General features: G+C 41.6%; 1 protein-coding gene across 1 annotated transcript in view; it reads right to left on the minus strand.

Moving 5' to 3' along the window:
- The window catches only part of WWC1 (WW and C2 domain containing 1), a 73,376-nt gene that overhangs the window by 13,875 nt on the left and 37,592 nt on the right, over nt 1-21,909 (minus strand). The window contains exons 3-12 of the mRNA XM_075164116.1: nt 20,025-20,228; nt 18,227-18,303; nt 17,224-17,303; nt 16,156-16,285; nt 15,444-15,590; nt 14,303-14,376; nt 8,805-9,047; nt 7,240-7,329; nt 4,329-4,867; nt 52-160 (exon numbers count right to left, since the gene is read on the minus strand). Coding sequence (XP_075020217.1) covers nt 52-160; nt 4,329-4,867; nt 7,240-7,329; nt 8,805-9,047; nt 14,303-14,376; nt 15,444-15,590; nt 16,156-16,285; nt 17,224-17,303; nt 18,227-18,303; nt 20,025-20,228 — 1,693 coding nt within the window. The remainder of the gene's footprint in view (nt 1-51; nt 161-4,328; nt 4,868-7,239; nt 7,330-8,804; nt 9,048-14,302; nt 14,377-15,443; nt 15,591-16,155; nt 16,286-17,223; nt 17,304-18,226; nt 18,304-20,024; nt 20,229-21,909) is intronic.

A 21,909-nucleotide genomic window follows, 5' to 3' on the forward strand; every position in this document is an offset into this window, starting at 1 on the left:
TGTCCAAAGCTGAATCATTGGCTTCTTGCTAGAGAGAGATCTGATGTCTACCTTTGTACAGACGCCTCATATACCCCGCTATCTCCAGCAACAGATTCATCAGACACTGCAGCTGACACACACGCCACCTTCAGTGCCGTCCCGCCAGCTGTATTTATACCTATCGGAAAAGCACAGAGGAAAATCAAAAACAGGCGTTAATGAAAACGAACTCTCTGAATCAGGAGCAGCTTTTTTCTTATCCTCCCCTTGTATTGCATTTTTTCCCCACGCAAGTATTGTTAAGCAACAGCACGTTTCTGAAGACAGAGAGGACACAGGTAGGCGGGCTGTGCTCAACAGCCACCGTCAAGTTAGTGCTTCAGGAACGTGCCCGACTGCCCTGGAGAACAAAAAGCCCCTGGGCAACCAGAGGAACAGCTTATCTGGTGGAGGTGAGAGCAGGGCTTCATTGCACAGTCAATGCCCATTTAATACTTGGGTCCTGCAGTAGTGTACCCACAGGCTGAGGTTACACACCGGTTGTGCTGGGTGCCTTACAACTGGCCACCCCGGCACCTCCATGGGTGCAGGTCCTCGCAGGCAACAGGAGCAGAGGCTTTCAAAGCACCTGAAGGGCAGGGAGGTACCCATGACAAGATAGGCAACATGCAGAAGAAGCAGAACTTGTGAATTCCAGTGAAGTTATAAATATGAACCAATAAAACAGTTCTCTGTAAATCACTCTTAAGCAGGCAGTCGGCCTTCTGGTCCTAGCTACCCAGAGAGCAGCAGCGAGGCGAACGCTGCTGCCCAAGCTCTGCCCAAGCATGGATTATGCTGAGGGGTATATCCCACCTGGAGAGCTTATAGCAAAAGTTTAGCTTCAAGGAGGGGAAACAGCACAAAAAGTACACCCGCCTACCCCTGAACTCAAAAGGACGTACGCAGGACAGAAGATGGGTCCAGAAAGACCAGGTTAACTGCTAAACACGGAGAGAAAGAGACATTATAGGATTCAAAGTAGCAGCCACATGCAGGAGTGCAGGGAAAAGGAGATAGGGAAGAGAAACTGGGGAAGTTGAAGCAAGGAGTTTTGCATGGAGGTGTTATCTCACTTTGATGTCTTGTGCTACAGAATGGGGAAAGATATGCCCTGGAAACTTCAGTAAATTCTGCATCTTTTCACTTGAACTATCACATTTCTGCAGAGATATGCTTCAGCTGAGAGTCTGGCGAACTCTGTCTGCCAAGGTGGCTAACGAGGGCTGGGACGCACCCAGCTCTCGGCTCCCCCTCTCTGGCAGGGCTTTGGGGCACCCGCTCCAAGGGCCCGGAGGTGCTGCCTTGTCTCGCTGGGAGCGGCAGTACCCCATAGCCGGTGTGGCAACGCACTCCTCTCCAAGGGGCTTTCATCTTTCAGATGCGGTCCCGTAGGAAAGCACCTGCCCCCAAACCAATATATGGTTTCCACCCCATATTTTCTTTATTACAAAGCGGTTTGCGGGGTGTTTTTTGCACGGTCTCAAAGCCACTTAAAGAATTAAAAACACGTTTGAAAAAACATTGGTGCAAAAAGTGTGCAAGCTCAACATAGGGTTATGGAATAATGTAAGGACTTTTTCGACAGTCAACAGTAGAGGGTGCTACAGGTAACCCCAATATATTGAGTGCACGTGCAATTTGGGCCCATTTATCCATGTTTTTGACACCACCGCTGAATGGTATTTTCATCTTGGTATTCCCATGGAACTGTTGGACATAAATAAACGTCCAGACCTTTTCCCCTTGGGTCAAACCACATGAATAACAGTTAGCATCTGTAACACAATATATGAGTCATTAACTGAAACAAATGGATCCATTTAATACCGGCATTCACAGTTTAATCCATCCTCCCTCCCGCCGCGTGCAAGGGCCTGGCCCCTGCTGTACTCCACTTACCCTGGGCTCTGCTGTAGGTATGCGGGCAGAGTCAGAACTCTGTCACTTTTTTCCTCAGTGCCGCTTTGTACCCCCCATTCCATGGTTTTAATATGAAAATGATTTCTTCCCCACTGGCTGGCTTTCTAGATCAAGTTGAGTTTTATGCACTGCTCCCAGAAATGCCACTCCAGGAATCCCTCTGCATCAGGCTTCCTTTCCAGGAAGGACACCGCAGGTAAGACTCCAGCAGGCTCAACTTTTTCTCCTTCAATTGCCCTTGTCATTTCCTCATTTCAGCCCAGAAAGTTTTCATTTTTGACCACTTCAGCCAAGAACCTTGCGGCCAAGGGGGGCGAATACAGAGGGTGCACAAAACCCAGCAACGAAGTGGGTATGTTTGTACAGCAGAATGCTGAAGTGTAAACCCGAATAAAGATGAACGGGTTCCCTGAAAAGGATTCATCATGCAGCCATCCTTTTCCTTACCTTTTTTGCAAAGGACTTGGAAGCTCAGCTCTGCAAGTCTTACATACACAGAACCTGTAACTTTTTCATGTGGCTAATTAACACAAAATTTGGATTTTCTAAGTCTCTAAAGAGGTACCACACTAAAAAAAGGTTATGGAAGAGTTCAGAAATGACTCAACTCTATTCTATATTTCCAAGCAGGCAGATAGCACTTCCTATGTTTTTTCACCTTTTTTTCCACTCATATCAAGAATTTAAAGTTTGCTCTTCGCTTGCTGCCATTTCCCCTTCCATGGGCTCTCCTGGACACACCATGACAAGGCCTTGAAGAACCATGTCGTGCACTGTCCTCACATCTGCGCCATTTCCTCAGAGAATGCCAGACTCTCCCAGATTCCAGGTTTTGCTATTAGTTTCACCTACATCACTCGGGTATCACTCAGGTAAGAGAGGAAACCTTATTTCAGCCTCAAAGGTACAGGGACATTTTCTAACAGAAACAAAAAGCAAATCTCTCAGACATATACTATTCAGCTCTACTTAGAGGAACACGTGAGCGTGCTTTGCCCACGAGGCCAAGTACTGACCACCCCAGATCCAGCCACCGTGTTTCGGGTGTTACACTGAACCCCCCACAAAATGCCTGAGGAGTAAAATCTCATCTCATTATTGCCCTGAAATAAACTACTTATGGTGATTATTTTGTCTGCTGACTGGCTAACAGTAATAATCACTTAATCTCCTTAACACCTGAGCCTTCACTTCAACAGCCTTGACAAATCTTGAAGAGCTAAAAAGGTTAAAGCTAATCAGCACCCAGTTCTAATAAGAATAATTACTGTTTCCTACTCAAATGCATAATACCTTTGGCTTGTAGGAAAATGGTCGCTCAAAAGCGAGGAACTGCACTCATGTCTTTTATTGTATTTTAAATAGTATCAGCCTAATGCAGAAGGCAGTGGTAACATGGTGCTAGTTCCCTTTATTCACATAGGCTGTTTTATAATCCTTTGAAAACCAGAAACAAACCGCACTGCTGGTTCATACGACTACAGTCTGCACGTTTATACTGCCTTTAAAGCTCTTCTTCACTGCAGTTACAAATCCAGTCATTTCACTCATCTCCATTGGATTTAACCCAACTACAGGCGCAAGGGCTTCAGACAGGCCCTAGCACGAGTGCCCTGGCTGCTGCCTACTGCTTTCCACCCACTTCAGCAGGGCCATCGTTCTAAAAAGGGATGAACCCTTCCCACCCACCAATAAGCCATATGCATGTATGAGAACATCCACTATCTCCAAATGTCTTATTTTATCCTGCTCACAATCTAAACACGTTTTTGTTGCTAAGAGACCATCCCCCTCAAAACAGCAGAAATGCAAGCACAGCCTTGACATGTCTGCTCAGCTGAAGTTAATAAATTCATTGCCAATGATTTACTGGGAACCAGAGCAAGATGTTGTGTATGCTGAGGTGGCAGGGAAAGATTTTTATTACCATTTGTTAACTATTAAACTAAATGCTTTTCCCAGTCTTCCTCAAAAGCTTGGTCAAAAAGTTTGTGTCAATATGGCATTACATGCCTCCCAATTTCAGACCCAAAACACTAGACGACATTCTGAATAGTTAAGTGCCAAATTAAACCAGGCATCCCACCATAACCACTTATATTTGCATATTAAATCCCTGTAATTTCTGTACACATGCATACAAGTACACTAAAACCACACCTAGATACAGCCTTCTGCAAGACTCATCAGATCAGCAGCATTTTTTGTGTACAAATTCAAATAACTCTTTCTCCCAAACAAGGCAGAACACACAGTTGAATACACTTTTCAACACAAAGATATGAAGATGACTGACAGCTTTTGAAATACTTGCTTCTCAATGCTTTATAAACTACATTAAAAATAAATGCATGCATGTGCATGCAAATAGTTTGTTACCATACCTTGACCTAGATGTTTATCTCCTGCTCTAGGCTCTTCCAGTCTACAGTTGCCACTCCCAGTGTTTAGGGTGAGTTCTGAGAGATTTGTACTTATCTCTGCATCATCAAAATCCATATGGCTTGAAAAGGCATCACCAGTTAGGAGTGGGTCTATCACCAGTGGAGAGCAAGGTGGAGATGGAGAAGAGAGAGATGACCTTGGAGATAGCGATGTCATGGATTTTGGAGTACCAGACAACGATCTCAGAGCCTGTATGCGACTGGTGGTATCTGCTTTGTGTGTTTTCGCTACTTCGTTTTCATGAATAGTGGTGATACAGCCTGATGGTCTAAATCCAGTGGCTCCTTCTAAAAGCAAGTCAAGCTTGTTTTGATAGTCCGAGTCCAACTGCTCCAACTGCTCCAGGTGCTCGTAGTAGAGATCAGTGAAACTGGCTGAGGTGGACGAGTCCTGGCTAGAGGTGGCAAGAGATCCTCTGCTAGATGCAAGAGAACCAGGGCTGCTGCTCGAAGACAGGGAAAGCATGCTGGTGGAGAGACTGAAGGAAACAAGTCAGAAAACCATTACACTGTACCTCCTGATTTCTCAGGAAAACACTGCAATGTCACCAAATCTCTAAGCCCATTTTGCTTTGTTAGCTTAGGCCATATGCATTAGTCCCCACAACAATCCTGAACCGCAGTCTACCCAGTGGAAAAGTTGGGTCACTTTTCAAGAAAAATAATATAGTTCATACACATTTTTCCACTCACCATATCAACCTCGTAAGAGTCCTTGTTTAGCCAAAACAACTCTAAAGAATTGTTTCAGATAAATTAAAATTAGTGATAACGTTCTCCTCCCACATCTGTCTGGAAAAAAATCTCTAATTCCTGTTAATCTCCAAAGCAGACCACAAAAACCAACAAGGCCCATGCAAGAAGATGAAGTTATTGCCACCAACTGTCTGTCCGTATGGAAATTTTCTTCCATTTGCCTCAATCTTGGAACCCCAGCCAAAAGGCGATATCACAGCTGCCTGGAGCTGGCCCTCAGAGATCACAACAGCCAGCAGTTACCAGAAAACTGGCAGCATTTACCTACGTGAAAGACTGCTACTGGAATCCAGGGCCAGGAGAGCAAGGGAAAGAGTTGGGGCTGGGCTGTGAAACCAGTTTACACAAATTATTTATCTCTAGAGATCCAGTTTCAGAACATAACTGACAGCAAAATTAATTTTAAGCAGGTGCTGAATAGAAGTCTGTTCAGATGAGAAAGCCCAGACACCACAGCACACTGTTTTCTGCTCAGAAGACCCAACATATCCTGCAGTACCGACTACAATGTATACCATCCCTAGAAATTCCATTTAAACCAATGCTCCTGCTCCAGATATTAAATACGTTGCTCGTTACTGACCGTTTAAAGATTCTTAACCCTCACTCCAGATGTGGATTAGCTATTGAAAATTTTCTGCATATGTATAAGTGGCTTAAGTTGCCCCACTGAAAAACAGTGAGGATGTTAATAAGCCTAATAATCTCTTATTTATTATTTATGGGGTAAAAGCTAGAAGCTGCATTCGTATAATTATGCCCATGACCTTATGTGAAAAAGGCAAGTATGCAGAATTTAGTATAATTTTGGCACAAAATGGCTTCTGCATTTGTATGACACATGTGCACTGCATGATGTTTGTTCAAAAAAGCTTTTGGGTGAAACATGACAAATGTTTTTGCATTTTGGCAGTATATATAGATCTGGCAAGGACTAATAAATTTACAGCTTGACAGTGTATTTCACAATCAAAAAGGAGGGGTTTTTAATTAATTTTTTCCCTATCAACAAACTGGGCTCAACTTCATTTTGTGCATACCTTTGAATGCCAGACATTTTGCATTATGGGGTTAATAACAAACGCTTATTCTTATGAAGGAGCATGCCAAGAACACTGGGCACATAGTTAGGAAGAAATTAGTTTCACATGCTTCTTGGTCACCTCAAAAGATCCCTAATCAGCTAGACGAAATGAAAATATGCTTTTCCACTGCATAAGAGCATCACAGATAGCTATTCTCCATGGTGGCTTATTTACATGTCAGTCTTGCACTATGATTTTCCAGTCTTTTTGGTGTCATCTTCACAAAATGGAACAGAATCCAAGTGGAGCAGAAGCTACAAACAGAGTAAGTTCAGTACACTCTAATAGGAAAAACCTCAACCAAACAAAAACCCCACCAAACTTTCTTCCTAATCAAAAAGATAAAAATATAGTTTTAGCTAATGATGATTTGGACTTACTGTCTGCAGTCATGCATTTGTCTGGAAACAGTAATCCTATGCTCTTCCAAAACTACAGCCTGAACAACCAGACCACATTACGACTGCAGAAACATTTCTATATACCACATGCACCGCAACAGACTCAGGGATATCTCAATACATTGCCTACACTGCAAGCAACAGCACTTGGAATTAATTTAGAGAAATATTATCATGACACTCATACATTAACGAGTAGTTGCATTACTAAGATTCACTTCACTTGCTGCGTGAAGTGTTAAGCTGTCTTTAACATACTTATTAATATAATACTTCAGTAATTCAAACATTAGTAAAAAAATCTCAGCTATCGTTAGTCACCTAAACGTTACATGTCCAAAATAGAAGGGATTGCGGAAACTCCTTCTGTTGTCATACAGAGGCACCACCACAAGGTTATTTATCCCATTCTAAAGCATCCATCTAAACTGAGTGGGATGTATAATCCTCGAGGCTTCTCTTTCCATTGACTACACAGGGGTCTTACGTTACAACTACACCTGAAAGGCTGTTTAGACCTCTCAGCTGGGAGATGAAATGGTTAGCAGAGAAAGGCAATTACACCATGTGCAGTTAAAGCACCTACAACTTCTGTAAAAGGTTACATACCTTTTCAGCTGAGTGTGCAACATTGCAACTAATCGTGTTGTTTCTTCCAGCTCTCGGACTAGCTGATTTCTTTTGCTATTCAACTTCAATCTAAGACAAGATAGAAGAAAAAGATGAGCTAAAGCAGCATTTACTATTTAAAATGAGGAGTATAGGAAAATTCTATTTTTTCTATGAAATCCTACGAAAGTTAAGAATAATACATAGTATAACATGGGACAGAATTTGGTCGAGATGCGTAGGTATTTACCAACTTCCAATACTCTTACAACATGGAACTCAATCCTGCAACCGTTCACAACAGGGAAAATAATTACAGCTAGTACTATAAAAGTTAATGTTTCTAGGATCAGGCCTTAAAAAAAGTCCAGCAGATTTTGCTTGCTATACACTATTGTGTTCTTATACCTACTGTGCTAATAAAGGTGTAAATGCTTTCATTTGCTTTCAGTAAGGCCCATGGATGACTCAGGTTTACGTGATTTAGTTATTAACCATCTCATTACAGCTTTACAGACTTTAGCAACATCTCAGTTTTATTTCACACCTGAATTGGTTTGAGACACAAACATGTGCACTTGGGTGCTCATTCTCTAACTTAACAGGCCTTCGGACAAGAAATCCTTCTCCAGAAACAGGCCATTTCTTTGGCACACTAGAATAGGACCATATTCCTAAAAATCACAAATGGAAGTGTTCGTCTTGCAGCAAGACCAGAAACATTTATCAAACTGCAGATACTTCAGGCTGGTAAAAGTCCTGCAGCTGAAACATCTGGGATGCCTACATTTTTTCCAGCCTGATAAAACCATGAAAAGACTATGTAGAAAGTTGGTGTAGTCTGGACACTGAGCTTGTAGAAGAAATGAAAATACGGAGCCACAGAGCGAGTGAATGCAACACGCCTATTCCCTATATATTCAAGAGACTGCAGCTAAAAGTAACATTGCCATAGCCACCCACATTAAAACATCCAGACTGTAAAGCGCTTGTAGACAATGCCTAGTGCATCCTCACTGTACATTCCCATGAGATCTTCCCCTGCAACACAAGTAAAATTAGGGAGAATAGTTGGCATTTTTTCAGCTACTTCAGATTCACAGGATATTCCATGCAACTCCCACAGCCCTGTCAAATACCAGTTCCTACAGGAATCACATACAAGGATGCTCAGAACAAACAACAAATTTTAAAAATTTAGAATTCCATCTGTTGACATTTACCAAGCTCCAGACTGCACAAGCAACTGTAGAAGCTGCTGCGAGGAGCTGGCTGCATACAGAAACATTATAGTACACTAACATTATTCTGGGCTATTTTGAGCATTTCTTACATTCTCATACAGCATCCCTTTGTAGGAACAACAACAACCTTTCCCCACTTCGGGAGTAAGACTTGCAGGCGGTTTCTTTTGGGAAATGATTTCAGAAACCTTGTAAGTAGAAATGGTCTCCTGGAACTCTGAGGGCACACTGCTATCAGCATTCAGCCAGGAGATGTTGCTGTTTGTTCCCAGTCACCTCTTGTCCAACAAGGCAAGCTCCGTCCTATGCCCAGTAACCTACCTCTCAGTTAGAGCTTTGCTCTGAGTGTCTCTAGCAGCCTGAAGGTCCTCCTCTAGGCGCCTTCTCTCCGTCTCCAGTCTCTCCACCTCTCCTCGAGTCCATTTTCTGGGGCTAATAAATCGCATTTCTTTTAAAAGCTCCTCCTTCTCATTAATTAATATTAGACGATCCCGCTCAGAGTCCAGCACACCAGGCCAGGCCTCGCTGTCAAGCTTAGCCAGTTGTATTTTCAGGTTTGCTATTCTGCAGCAAAAAAAAAAGCAGTTATTCCATGAGAAGTGTCTGAGCTACCGCTCCAGACACACAAAGGTGCACCACGACCAACCACATCTTCCATTGCCCTGAAGAAGACTCTCAGCTCAGGGACAACTACCCTCACCCTCACCCTCGCCCTCCTTACCAGGGTGCTGTCAAGTGATGGCACTGCCAGGAGGCTGACACGCAGAATGGGATTTTAACTCAGGTTTGCTCCCAATGGTAAGCTAAGTCTCTAGCTAACCTGCAGAGTCCACCAGTCAGGGAATAGTATAACAGAAATTCTGGATCTCGAAAAAAGCTGTCAGATATACCATAGGGTGTTTCATAAGTCTTACAGCTCATAGTACCTCGTGTGGAGAGTATCATGCAGTAAATATCTGATCTTTAACCAGTTTTATGGAAAAGAACTGTACACTCTCCGTATACGATTCAGATAGGCTGATAAAGATCAGTGGCTACTCAAAAATTTAGAAACTAATTTTGTCTCTACAATGAGCAAGTTAATCATATGCATGTTGCTACTAGAAGAATCCAACTATTGACTCAACACTAAGCCTTTTGGACAGATTAAAGAGCTGCACTACTTCTGGTGCAACATGCACCTGAGGAGGCAAAGAGTCGAAGAGGCAATATGATCCTGCCTAAATCCAGAGCCACTTATTTGCATGAAATTTAAAGTCTATTTTCATTAGAGGTATCATTCCAGATTTCACTTTAAAGTCTGTATCACTAATCCTTCAGCACCACACTATCTCAAGCAGGAAGATGACTACTAAAAGCAACAGCAATACAGATTTAGAATTTAGCAAGAGTTTTGATTGACAGCAGAGGAGAGGACAGCTCATGGCAGGTAAGGAGGCTGCTCACTCCAACTATCTGCCTATTCCCAATTTCCCAAATATCTGAACTGCTCAGTTAGCTCCACAAATGATCAACTTTGCAATGCAACATACAGAGGGAAGCAAAAAACCAGCAGCAGGCCAGGATACAGAACCAAAGGCAGTAATGTCAGTTTTCCCAAAGGACGCTGTCTGCTTTGAACTCACTGACCTACAACTCCTCATGACCTGATGGGGTGATCAGGGAAGTTTGGTGAGAAACAACAGTACAGCTGAAGTTGAGTAAGAGTTACCAAGGACTTGCATTCTGGAACTCACACAACCAAAAATGATCGAGTGGGGAGCAGGGAATGGGGAGGGCAGAACGGGCTGGGGTGCAGAAATTACAAAAGCTTAGAAGGCAAACAAGGAGAAAAAGTATCTTGCAATATGAGGCAAGATATTTGCAAAAATAATTCACCTGACTGAAGACCAGAGAGCCAAGGCGTATATGCCCCTTCATGTGATTAACTCAGGTTAATCTCTCACTCAGGTTTAGTAAATACATAAGAAATGGAAGTGAAATGCTGTACATGTAAAATGAAAGTCCCATATTCATCTCCCTTTGAAAAGGGCTTTGTGATCTGGTGACAGAATTACTGGACTTAAATTGGGCACAACAAGTAGTTGTGGGTACTAATGTGGATTTATCTCTTTCTAGAATTCGGTTTATGCTACAGAAGTACACAGGACGGTGCACACTTCCTCCAGCAAACCAGCATACATGCAGGCACAGAGCAAACTGAATGCCAACCAGCAAAATCAAAGTGTGTGGAGTAAGTAATAAGATGCAGATCTGGGCAGCAGCAGCTACACGACTGCTGAATGGCCTTGAAGAATAAAGCTTTGTCTTCCAAGCTCCGGAGGCCAAGAGGAACTCGAGCTCCGAGAGAGCCTGTGAAGGATTAGGCTCACACAGACTGACCTGCCTCCTCCATCACAAGAGATAGACTAGAGATCACCTTTCTGAGGAGAAGCCTCATTTTCTGTAAACCCATTTCCCACAGCAGGTTGCTTATTCTAATTAAAGTTCCATAATTGATAGATATTCAGCTAAACTATTTTTAGGTCGTCTTAGGAGCTGTTTTGTTTTTGAGTGCCTGATTAAGTGCAACACTGTGCTCCGATGAAGAATTAACAGTGGCATTAATTCATAATCCAAGAATTCCTCTGTGCATTTTGAAGGGATATGAGTTTAAGAGGATTGGTTGGCATTAATCTGATCACTTTTGGCATTCATTTGCATGGATATGGCTTTTCCACTGGAATTTGTTCTCTATGCATTTCCGAGTCTAACAGCTTTGTTAAAATAACCTCAAGTTTTACCCTTTGTAAATGATCATTCTTTTTCCCCTTCTCAGTTAAAAGGAGGTTTATGTATTCTATTTTTCCAATAAAACAGCATCATTATAAAATAAATGCTTTGCAGACTGTCTGGCATTTGGCTGAAAACTCCAGTCCTTCAGCATTCACTGACCGAGTCTGAACTATGTCATTGCTGAGCCATGCTAGGTTTGCATTGCAAAGAAACCAGCAATACTGGGCTCAGGTCACACAGTCTTTCTGAATGGCCACTAGCTTGCAAGACTGAACAAAATACAGAACAGGAAGCTCAAGTTTTATTTAACTGTTTTCTTCTTACCTGGAAAAGATAGTTAGATGATTTATTCATTGTCATATCAAGTATCATTTTTTTTTTTACTGGGGAAAGTTTATCTGTGATATAGGCATAACACAAAATTTTTAGTCTCTTTGGAGATCGTTCAGAGCACATGCATCTCCATAGAAGTGTACATTAAGATATGCATCCACAACCAGTATTTAATGATCCTATATCAGATCAGGCTCTGTTCTTCAGAAAACAAAAAATCAGAGTGGGAAGTATGGTCTAAAAACTGACCAGTCAAATACCCACCATAGTTGCAATGCTGCTAAATGTGACATCGAAATATTCCATTTTAGGAGATTATAAAATATACTTTTAAAAGCCCAGAGTTACCACTAGTTCACACAAAACCCAAGCTGAAAGTTTAACTGTTGAAGGAACTAAAACAGTGCACAGAGTGCAAATGCTACTCCACTGAGCTACTACTATATGTCTGAAACTGTACAACATAATTTAGTTGCATCTCTGATTACATTTATGCTGCAGTAGCTATCTCGGTGTTAAGATGTAGCACTGACATCTCTTTTGACATGATACCCATTATCAGCTTCCAAACGAATTAAGCTAAAGGTTTGTCACTGTGGTTGCCCTTTGTTCTTTTTTGCGTGTTTAACATTATCTGCCCTAGGGCTCTCACCTCACCGAGTCGTGAAAGAAAAGAACGTAGTGGTGGGTAAGGGAACACGCAGAATTGTACCCTGACAGCTCTGGTGTGGGGAGGTTCAGCAGGATATTCACCTACACCTGTGGCTTTAGCCTGGTCCACAACAATACTATAAACAGTGTCTGCTACAGTCCACTTTCAAAATCACCAGCCCTTTATAAATCTAGTCGTTCCAACCTAATCAATATGGGATCACCTTGATTTCAAGGCCTTAAGTTTTACCTTTCTGGATAATGCAGAGCTAATAAGACAAACGTATTTCCACCATTTGGCTCCCTTCATAATACATGCATGGGCAAAGTACTTGCTCTTCTGTTGTGTTTTTGGAACATTTTAATATTGTGCTGTGGGGACAGGAAACACTTCTAACATCACAAGGAGGAATTTTCACAGGAGCAGAAGGTTCCTTGTGAGTCACTATATCCACAGTATTGTTCCAGCTTAAAACCAGTTAAGGTATTTGTTTCTGCGGCTCCTGCTAAAGACTACGCCAAAACCACAGTGCTCTGATAGCGGAAGATCTTTTCATTTTAGCATCGATTATTCATGCCTATTCAGACCCATCTTTCTTCATGATAATGTTTTTTTAAACTCTGAGAAAATCTATAGATAATCTAAGACAGACATGAGGTATCAAACCTTCAACTGCAAGACGGTGTTATATGCCCTTCATCATTACTTCAAATGAACTATTGTGCTGCCTTTATAAAGTCTTGTCTCTTTTTAAAGAGCATATTAATTATCTTCTCAGGTTTGTCATTATTCACTCGCCCCTCCTTGGAAAAGATATAGGCTAAAGTAAGAGTGCTCCACTTCAATCTCAAGATGTAAAGTCAGTGTGAATTAAACTGCAATCTTGAGCAAAGCTTTAAAGTAAAGAGCAGTTTTAACATTGAAAAATTAACTAATGCCTTGGGGGGGGTGTTAATAATATTAATGTTGTTTTAAAAAGACACAGAAAGATTTGAATGTCAAGGTAGATGTTCATCTTGCATTGGCAAAATAGACAGTTCTGATAAAATTGCTCCACCTAGGAAGAAAAGTGTAAGCTCATGTCAAAAAGCAGCTGGGCACACACAGTCTTTGACAACTGCCACAGATACAGATCAAATTTGATGCCACTGAGAAACATGGCCTATTGACCATGCCAATATACTAAAATGAGAACATTATGAGTAACCTCAGCCTTAAAGCTCTTATCTCTAAGCAGAGACTGGAGAAAAATCCTTCTCTTCACATCGCAAGTACAGATTGTACCATGCATCTGAAGTTTGCTTTTCTGGAATTGCAAAGTCCCTTTAGAGCAGTTAAAATTGAAATCACCACCACTGATGGTTACATCACTGAACAACGACTAGCCCAGCCAAAGTCTAAATATTGCTTGGTGGTTTTTCATTTAACTAGAGTATTTATCCATAAAAATACACGTACTTTCTAAACAGTTGAGTTAGCTATTATCTATTAAAAAAGTAAAGCCCAGAAAACTTTTGCCTAAATTAGTCTGCTAAATAGATATGAATTTTTAAAATCTTTTCTTCATTCATCTCAGATCAGAGGGCAAGGGTGAAAACTTACATTCTTACAGATAAGCAGACAAGCTTTGAAATTGCAGTCATTGACCATATTTTGATATGTTAGGTGTTAACACAATATACGTTTCTCCTTATCTGACTTAAAGCCATGCAAACATTCATTTCATTTTGAAGAAGGTAAGGAGATGCCTTGCAGTACAGTCTCCTTGTTAGGAATGGGGAAGCATTGGCAACAGGCAGCAAAACCACTTATGTCCCCACAGGTGTGGCCAGACTGAATTCTTCATGTATTAGTCACTCCTCAGTAATTTCTAGGATGGTTATTTGTTTCTTCAATGATAACGTTGGCCCAGAAAGCCTACTGCCTCACTTCCTCAAAAATTACCATGTTTATTTAGCAATAACGCTGGGTTTCAATCTGAGTGGCACCTTTACTAGTGAAACGTATCTTCAGAATAAACTGTGTGACAGCCAAAAGATACAACAGCCCAAAGAATTACCTTCTCTTTGCTTCTTCATATTGAAGGCGTAATCTCACTTTCTCAGCCAACTGATTATTGCTGCTGGTAATAAACTGAGATACAAAATACAAAATCAGCAAATTAGTAACCACTCCTCTTTTGATATTCCCTATTGAAATTGATGATGTTACAAGTTACACTTGCTCTTGTCAAACTCATTTAGTAGTTAAACCAAACACAGAATAGGAAAATATTGCCTTTGATTAAATTTTTCATGATTGCTTCAAATACTTAAAACCCCACAAGATTCAGAGGCTCTTTTTGGCCTAGTTTATCCAAAAAAGAAAATCTACCACATCTATCTCGGGCTTCTATTTTCATGCACGCACAAATAGCTTTGTAATCTTTCTTCTCAAATGCTGTTTGCAATCTTTAAGTGCTGCGTTGCATTTTGTTTTGGATGACATCTTGCTTTGGTTGTAAAGTCTTAAAGACAAGGGACATCCCATCATGCCCAAATCTGCAGATCTTAGTCACCTGTGTGGCCCTGACTGAAAGTGGCTGCAAACGTTTAAGTAAAGATTCTCTCCCTAAGAAAAGGAGAGGCTTCTGTGATGTCCTGGAGACATACGATGTACCCACAGCGCTGATCGAGTCCTTGCTGAGGCTGGCACCAACCTGACAGTTATGATCTTGTTGCACTTGTGGGACTGAAGGTTTATGAGTACTCACGTTTGATGGCATCAAAATATCTGCACATATGCTACCATTCTCACGCGTAACACACTAAAAGCCAAACGCACTCTTAAGGGAAGAGTCCTCATTAGAGCTTAGCCTATACGTAGTTGCTGAATGTTTCTTGTCTAGTAGCATATCACTGCTATAAAAGAGCTTAGGGAATATTTGTACCATAAGAAGCTACACCTACAGGCAAAATAAAACTTCCTTCCCTTTTAGTCCCACCTGGGTTGTTCTAATAGAGGCAACGTGGGGAAACAGCAGGTTGCCTTTAGATACATTAACATTGCACACAAAAATGAAGGTCACACTGAAGTTTAAACCAGGAGAAGGCATAATTTCATAGGTACTTGCCCATGCTTGGGAACTCGTACTAAGGCAGTACTACATACAGTTCACAGGAATGTCTCCACATGCACGTGGTTTCTCATGCATTACTCACATTTCCCGAAACATCTGTCTGGGAGCTGACATCCAGGTACTGCCGGGGTAACGAAGGGCTGGAGCTTTCCACGCACACGCTGCTGGCCCACAGGTCTGACTGGGATCCTCTGTCATTCACAAAGCTGTCTTTTAATCTGGCTAAGCTCTAAAACCATAAAAAGTCATGAGGTGAGCTCATTTCTGCTCAAAGTACCTCAGCAGCTACACAGCTTTAGCCTAAACTACAGATTAAGATCTGACCGTGTTTACTGTGTGCACTCAGACCCCACAAACATGAGGTCAGGCACGGCTGGACTGCACCTCCCACAGCACGAAGCAGCCCACAGGCATTAGCACGCCGTCTAGCCCGGACAGACAGGCTCTCTGCTGGAGGTGGCAGACCAAGTGGGCCACACTCTTTTCGTGGCTTCTCCAGATCTGCTCTTTGACAGCTGTACAGTCACACTGGTTCATCCTTGACCAATAAACCCCGAGACGAACACTCATCTCTACGCAAGTGCTTACTACTGTTAGTTGCTATATTTTATACTTCTTATTTCCAGGATCGGAAGAACAAAAAGGCTGCAGTCCAACCACAATACAGAACTAATTTATGTTAATAAAAACCTCAGTCACACATCTGAAATACAAAATACTGAAATTACTTCTCAGAAATTCAATCTGATAGCAATGGCGACACAAAATACTATAAAGTCATCCTGTTTCAATACCTGAATGAGGTCTTGTTTTTCCTTCTCCCCTGATGTGATGGCCTTCTTGAGAGCTTTCATTTCACTTAAAATGGCTTGTGCCTCATCAAGTTTGTAGCCACCTTGAGTATCAGACATTTTCATGTCAATTCTGCATGGAAATTTAAAAAAAGATACAGTAAGCTAACACTTCATGAAGTCCAGTTAATTTAATCATCCTAGATGCACGCATCTTGACATTAATTTTTAAGAAAAACGCACTCCGAAGTATAACAAAGACAACAGAAAGAACAAAGAACCCCACTCATCACTGCCTAAATTAGTCCACTCAGAAGTACATTAAGCTTCAGAACTCTGATTTTAGCCATATCATCTCTTTGACTCCTCAGGGAGGACAAAGATGCACACGAAACCCCCAAAACAGTATGTTTGGGCAGACTGCTGCTAGTTGCCTTGTTTCTAACCCAGGGAGGATCAACTTAGCCATCTACGAGAATTACCTTATTTTCAGTCATGATTTCAAAAACCAGGCACAGACCTCACATGCACAGATGTATTTGCTTGCACAACTTAATTACAAGCTGCCTCATCCTTCCCTCTTCTCAAAGGAATTCCACCACATTTGACGTTTATAACAAATAAGATATTAACCAGTGACATTACTTAAAACATGCCAGATGTCTATTCATACAAAGGTAAGTACCTGAAACTTTTCCTCCCCTTCCACTCCACCCCAAATTTTTCCTCAGTGCCTTAAATAAATAGCTCTTATAGTTAAGACAATAGGCTGTACTGTATCATCCATATTGAGCAATACTGAGTAAAACAATACCATTTAACTGGCGAGATCCTGGTTCAAAATCTTTTTGCCATGAAGTCAGTTCTGATGTGGTCAATCACACACAGGCATTCATTTGAGAGAACTAACCTCATGGCTGTGTACTGCTTTCAGTTGCATATGCCTAAAGATAGCAGCAGCAACATATTTCAGCTTACGTTATTTAGGCAGCTATTTATAAATGTAGAGGGGGATGCACTGCAAGCCAGAGACGTTCTACACTGAAAATAAGATCTAGAGAACAAACTTACTTCTTCAGTGTTTGAAATCCATGCTCTTTGTACTGGAGCTCTTGCTTCATGTGAGCTACTTCTCTTTTGAGTTTATTAACCTGTAACAAGGTGTCACATTTTTAGAATGATACTTTATACGAATATTTAGGTACAGCATTACCCATTCAATTCAAAACTTATTCAGTGTAGACAGTACTCTAGAAGAAGTTTCCAGACAATCAGTTCATCTCAACAGCAGCTAACAGCCCTGACTGCATCCTCATCAGGACATTACCACTGCTAGGGATTTATCCAGTACCCGGGTATTACACCACTTAATAAGGGGCTCAAGGGAAGTTCCAACCTCATAAGCAGAAAAGCTGAGAAAAATTCAAAAGAGACAGGAATGGAACACGTGCTGATTTTACTCAGTAATGTTTAAAACCTTCCCAGTCATTAAGAAAAACATTAAGCATCAGGACAGGAGTTACACTGCAGCGACAGAAGCCATCCTCCAAGATACCAAACTAAAAGGCCCCACTGCGTAAGTAACACAGCAGGATGATAATACATATTGTAAATCCACTGACCCTACAGCTTGCTGTTTTATATTCCTCCACAGAGGCCAGACTGACCTACTTTACTTTAGTCCTTTCTTCTTCCCAAACTGAGCTCTGCATGAGCCGCTGCTAACAACCCGCACTAAGCCCAGGACAAAACAGCTGCCAGTCTCTGGAGAGAACTCGCAGCTCTCCAGCGCTGCGGCACACCGAGGAGCCAGCAGGCAGCTAAATACCCCACGGCGTATCTGTAAGCAGTAGGTACTGCCAGCTTCCAAGGAAGTCTAAAGTCCACGGGAAAAAAAGTGTTTCAAACTCTTAAGACAGCAACGTTTGAGAATTCTGATAAATTATCTCCTAGATTAAAGATGGCAACATGAGCTCTTTCAACTGCTTTGGCATCTCCTTTTAATATTTGCCATGAGGTTTGGAAATACCTGAAGATTACTCGTGGCAAGCAAAGGTCCGTTTGTACTGCTTACCCTGGATTTTGTAGTAGCAATCTCCGCTTTGAGGATCTCCGGGTCATACTTCGAACTTGACGATGAGCCAGAGAGCACTAGAACAAATACAACACCCAGTTTAGCAGCTCTACCTTCCTCCCTACTCTTCTACCAGCCCCACCACAAATCAAGACCTCCCATCACTCCTGCACACCCAGATCTCCCCACATTGCTGATGTAGGCCTTTTACCCATTTTCCAGATCTCTTTTCACCCCTCAAAGGCAGGGAAAGGCAATAGTGCAGCCAAGTACTCCACAAAAAGTGTATACTAAAGAGGCCAGAGCACGTCCTGCATCTCCAAAGTCCTGATTTGTTCCAGGTTAACACACTTAACTCAGACTCCCAAACACGTTCACTCCATTCAATAGTGGCTTTCTGCATTTCCAAAGGCATTTAACAGAACTGAAGGGACAGGCATTGCACAAAAGTTTACTTTATTTTTTTTAGACTTTCTCATTGAGTAAACAATCCACTGAATGTTTAGAAACAAAGAAAAGCAAAGAATGAGAAGAAACTGAAAAATGCGATGCAAGCCTTCTCACAGCCTTGAGGACACGACCAATCATATAACGTGTCACACCAGATTAAATCAATGTCCCATTAAGAGCAGAATTCTCTTCTCAGCAGCGGTTAAAACCCTTCTGCTTCAGAAGGTACAGAAGCTCCCCAATGTGCAATGTTGTTAGAGGTAGCTGTAGGCAAGGGAGATGTTGTGATCCTTGCAGCCATCAGTTTATGCCCTATAAAACATGGGAAAGCATTTCTAGTTCTTTCAGTTTGGTTGTATTTTTAAAGACAGATTGCATCACGCCAATGTAATTCATGTTCACAGCGTTCTTAGTGTACTGCTCTGGTATACCAGTACTTAGGTAGAGTGCTCTTAAGAAAAGACCCAAAACTGTACTTCAGAGATGATGGACAGGACCCTAGTCAAATAAGAATCCTTCAGTTGACAGAAAACTACTTAAATACTTTTTAACATCAGGCACAGGATTAGCCAGTGGAATTCACCACCATAAGATACAACTCAGCAGGAGTGAAGCGGGGGAGGTCAGTCCGTTGATGTGGCTAGCAAGAACATAAAAAGTTTGCAATACTAAGGATTATAAAAAAAAAATTCTAGAAGACTTGCAGGAAATAAATCCTCCTCTGGACATTTTCCAGCTCCTAAGTAGTTAACAATTAAGGAGGAAATTTGGCCTTCTATAAACATTTCTACACCAACTCTTGAAGCAACAGGTATTGATATTTCCTGTGTGACAAAGAATGTGGAGCACAAAACAATGTGCTTCATACACAGAGAGATAATCCACCAACGTTAGCTTTTACATGGCATAAAATACAGACCCTTAGCTCCCCGAAACAGTCTCTCAACTACGTGGGATGTTAAACTCCAGCAGGGCCTGGGAATGCTATCTGAGATGAGCCTTCTCGCCTCGTTTCTATACTTTGGACAGGGGAATCAAGGAATATACCATATAATTTCATTTTTTCACATTGAGCCAACCACCACATTTTTTCATATTTGTTGAAGCCCATGCTGAAAATCTGCACAGTGACTCCAGTGACTGAGCCAACTGCAATAGTATTTCATAACAATTATCCTTTACCAAACAGGTGCTAGGCAGCTATTGCTTTTGAGACAAACTGAGCAAACGTGGAGTGACATGGCATAACATCCCAGTGCTCTACCAGAGGACCAGCTTCAAGCATTTTACTGTCCTACTGGATTCATAACTGAGAAAGTCACTGGATAAGAGTTCACTAACGACTCACAGCTGGTCTGAGAGCCCAGTTTGTGCTCCCAAACATCATGCAGCTGCCGATATTCTTGCTGGGCCAATTCAAGCCTCTGCTGTTTCACTTGATAGATCTCCTTCTGTGCAGCAATCGCCTCCTGGGCCAGGACAAGATAGTCTTTCAGCATATGCTCCTGCTCCCGCCGCCATTGCACACGAGGATCTTCTATCTGTGTAGTTTCTTAGAGAGAAAACAGAAGGAGGCAAGATCAATGGAAAGCAAGTTTGTACTGCTGCCTGGAGAAGCTCCACCATTTATGACAATATTTTAAAATAGCCCCTTGCCCCATCCCCTAATGAGAAAGTGGAATAAGGACATTTTCCTTTTTTCTTAGGAGGTGACCATTGATCCACAATGAACTCCAATGAGCTCTGCCACGCTGAATCACTGGATAGAACAACTCATGACGAGATCATCGTACAACTCTCCAACTCCTCTGCTGCTGGTTCTGCTTCTTAAAACATCCACACAAGCGTATCAACACACAAGCTCTAAGATACTGACATTGACTGTTAAACTTATCTATATCGTAACTGCTTTATAACATTACTAATAAAATACCTCTACTATTTCACTGATAAAAAACTTTCAAAGAACATCATTGCCACATGACTGCATTATACTGCATCTGACAACATGAAAGCAATTACAACTCTGCCCGTCCTCTTTGGCTGCCAAGTGGCTTTTATTAAAAAGGGGAAAGAAAACCTTCTCGCTCAGATTCCATAGGTAAGTAAAAATAAAGACTCATTAAATCACAGAATGTATTCATGAAAGCATCTCAGATTACATTATATAAACAGCATCTCAGAAGGGGAGTAAACATTTCCTTCACTGAAAGCAGGCACAGCAGTAAATCACTGCAGAATACAGGAGGCGGAGTTTAAGAAAAATATTTTTTGGTAACTTAGGCAACGCAGTCATGAACAGCTACACCACTTCCACCTCTGTTACCTCAACACAACCAATACATTGCTTTTCAGGTTTCTAATCATGAAAAAGGCATAAGGTCACAGACATGCAGCTAGTCCTAATGCTAATTAGGCAAATTTATTGTCAGTATTTGTCTCAGTTTTGTGAAGAAGCATCCAAAATATTTTTCATTTCTCTTTCAAGGCTATTATATGTTCTTGCTTGGAACAAGGTTCCAATATTCAGTTGACTAAGTGCTCTAAACTGTCTAAACTACTGTGCTTGAATAAGGATGCCTAGTTACCACATAATGAATAATTAATAAAAAGGAGCTGCTTGAAACTATCAGTAGGAATCTAATCTGCATATCCTAAGAGCCTCTTTAAATATTTAGTAAGAGCTGCCACAGTGGAAGGTATGGGCAGCTCTTAAGCGAGTCAGGCATAAGACTAACACCGCAATACACAGGACGTAGGGAAGAGAACAGTTTGACAATAATCCTAGGAACAGGACTAGAAATAAAGGATTTTACCCAAGGGATGGACACTCAACCATTCTCACAAGCTGTCCATGATCATGCTGAGGAGAAAATTAACAGGATACTCCAGCAATAACTTGTTTTTAAATGCAAAAGAACACATGGCATTTCAAGTTACATAGCAAAACTTAGAGAAGCTGCAAAAGATGATTAAAAAAAAAAACTTTTAAGACACTATAGTTTGTAGAAGCATTTCAACAAAAAGTTGTTTGTAGGTCCTGCTAGCAGAAGCAACATCTCAGCTGATGTAATATTAAAGCTAAGCCTGGACCTGAAAAACTGCCCCAAAATAATTTGAGGAAAAAGCAGCTACTTGTGCTAACTGTAGGTGCCGGTGCCCTCCCAGAGAGCACTATGGTCTCCCTTAGAGGGAGCAAAAGAAAAGTCAGGAAGACACAGCAGCGTATCAAC

Source organism: Calonectris borealis, chromosome 15 (assembly GCF_964195595.1).
Source record: "Calonectris borealis chromosome 15, bCalBor7.hap1.2, whole genome shotgun sequence".
NCBI lineage: Eukaryota > Metazoa > Chordata > Aves > Procellariiformes > Procellariidae > Calonectris > Calonectris borealis.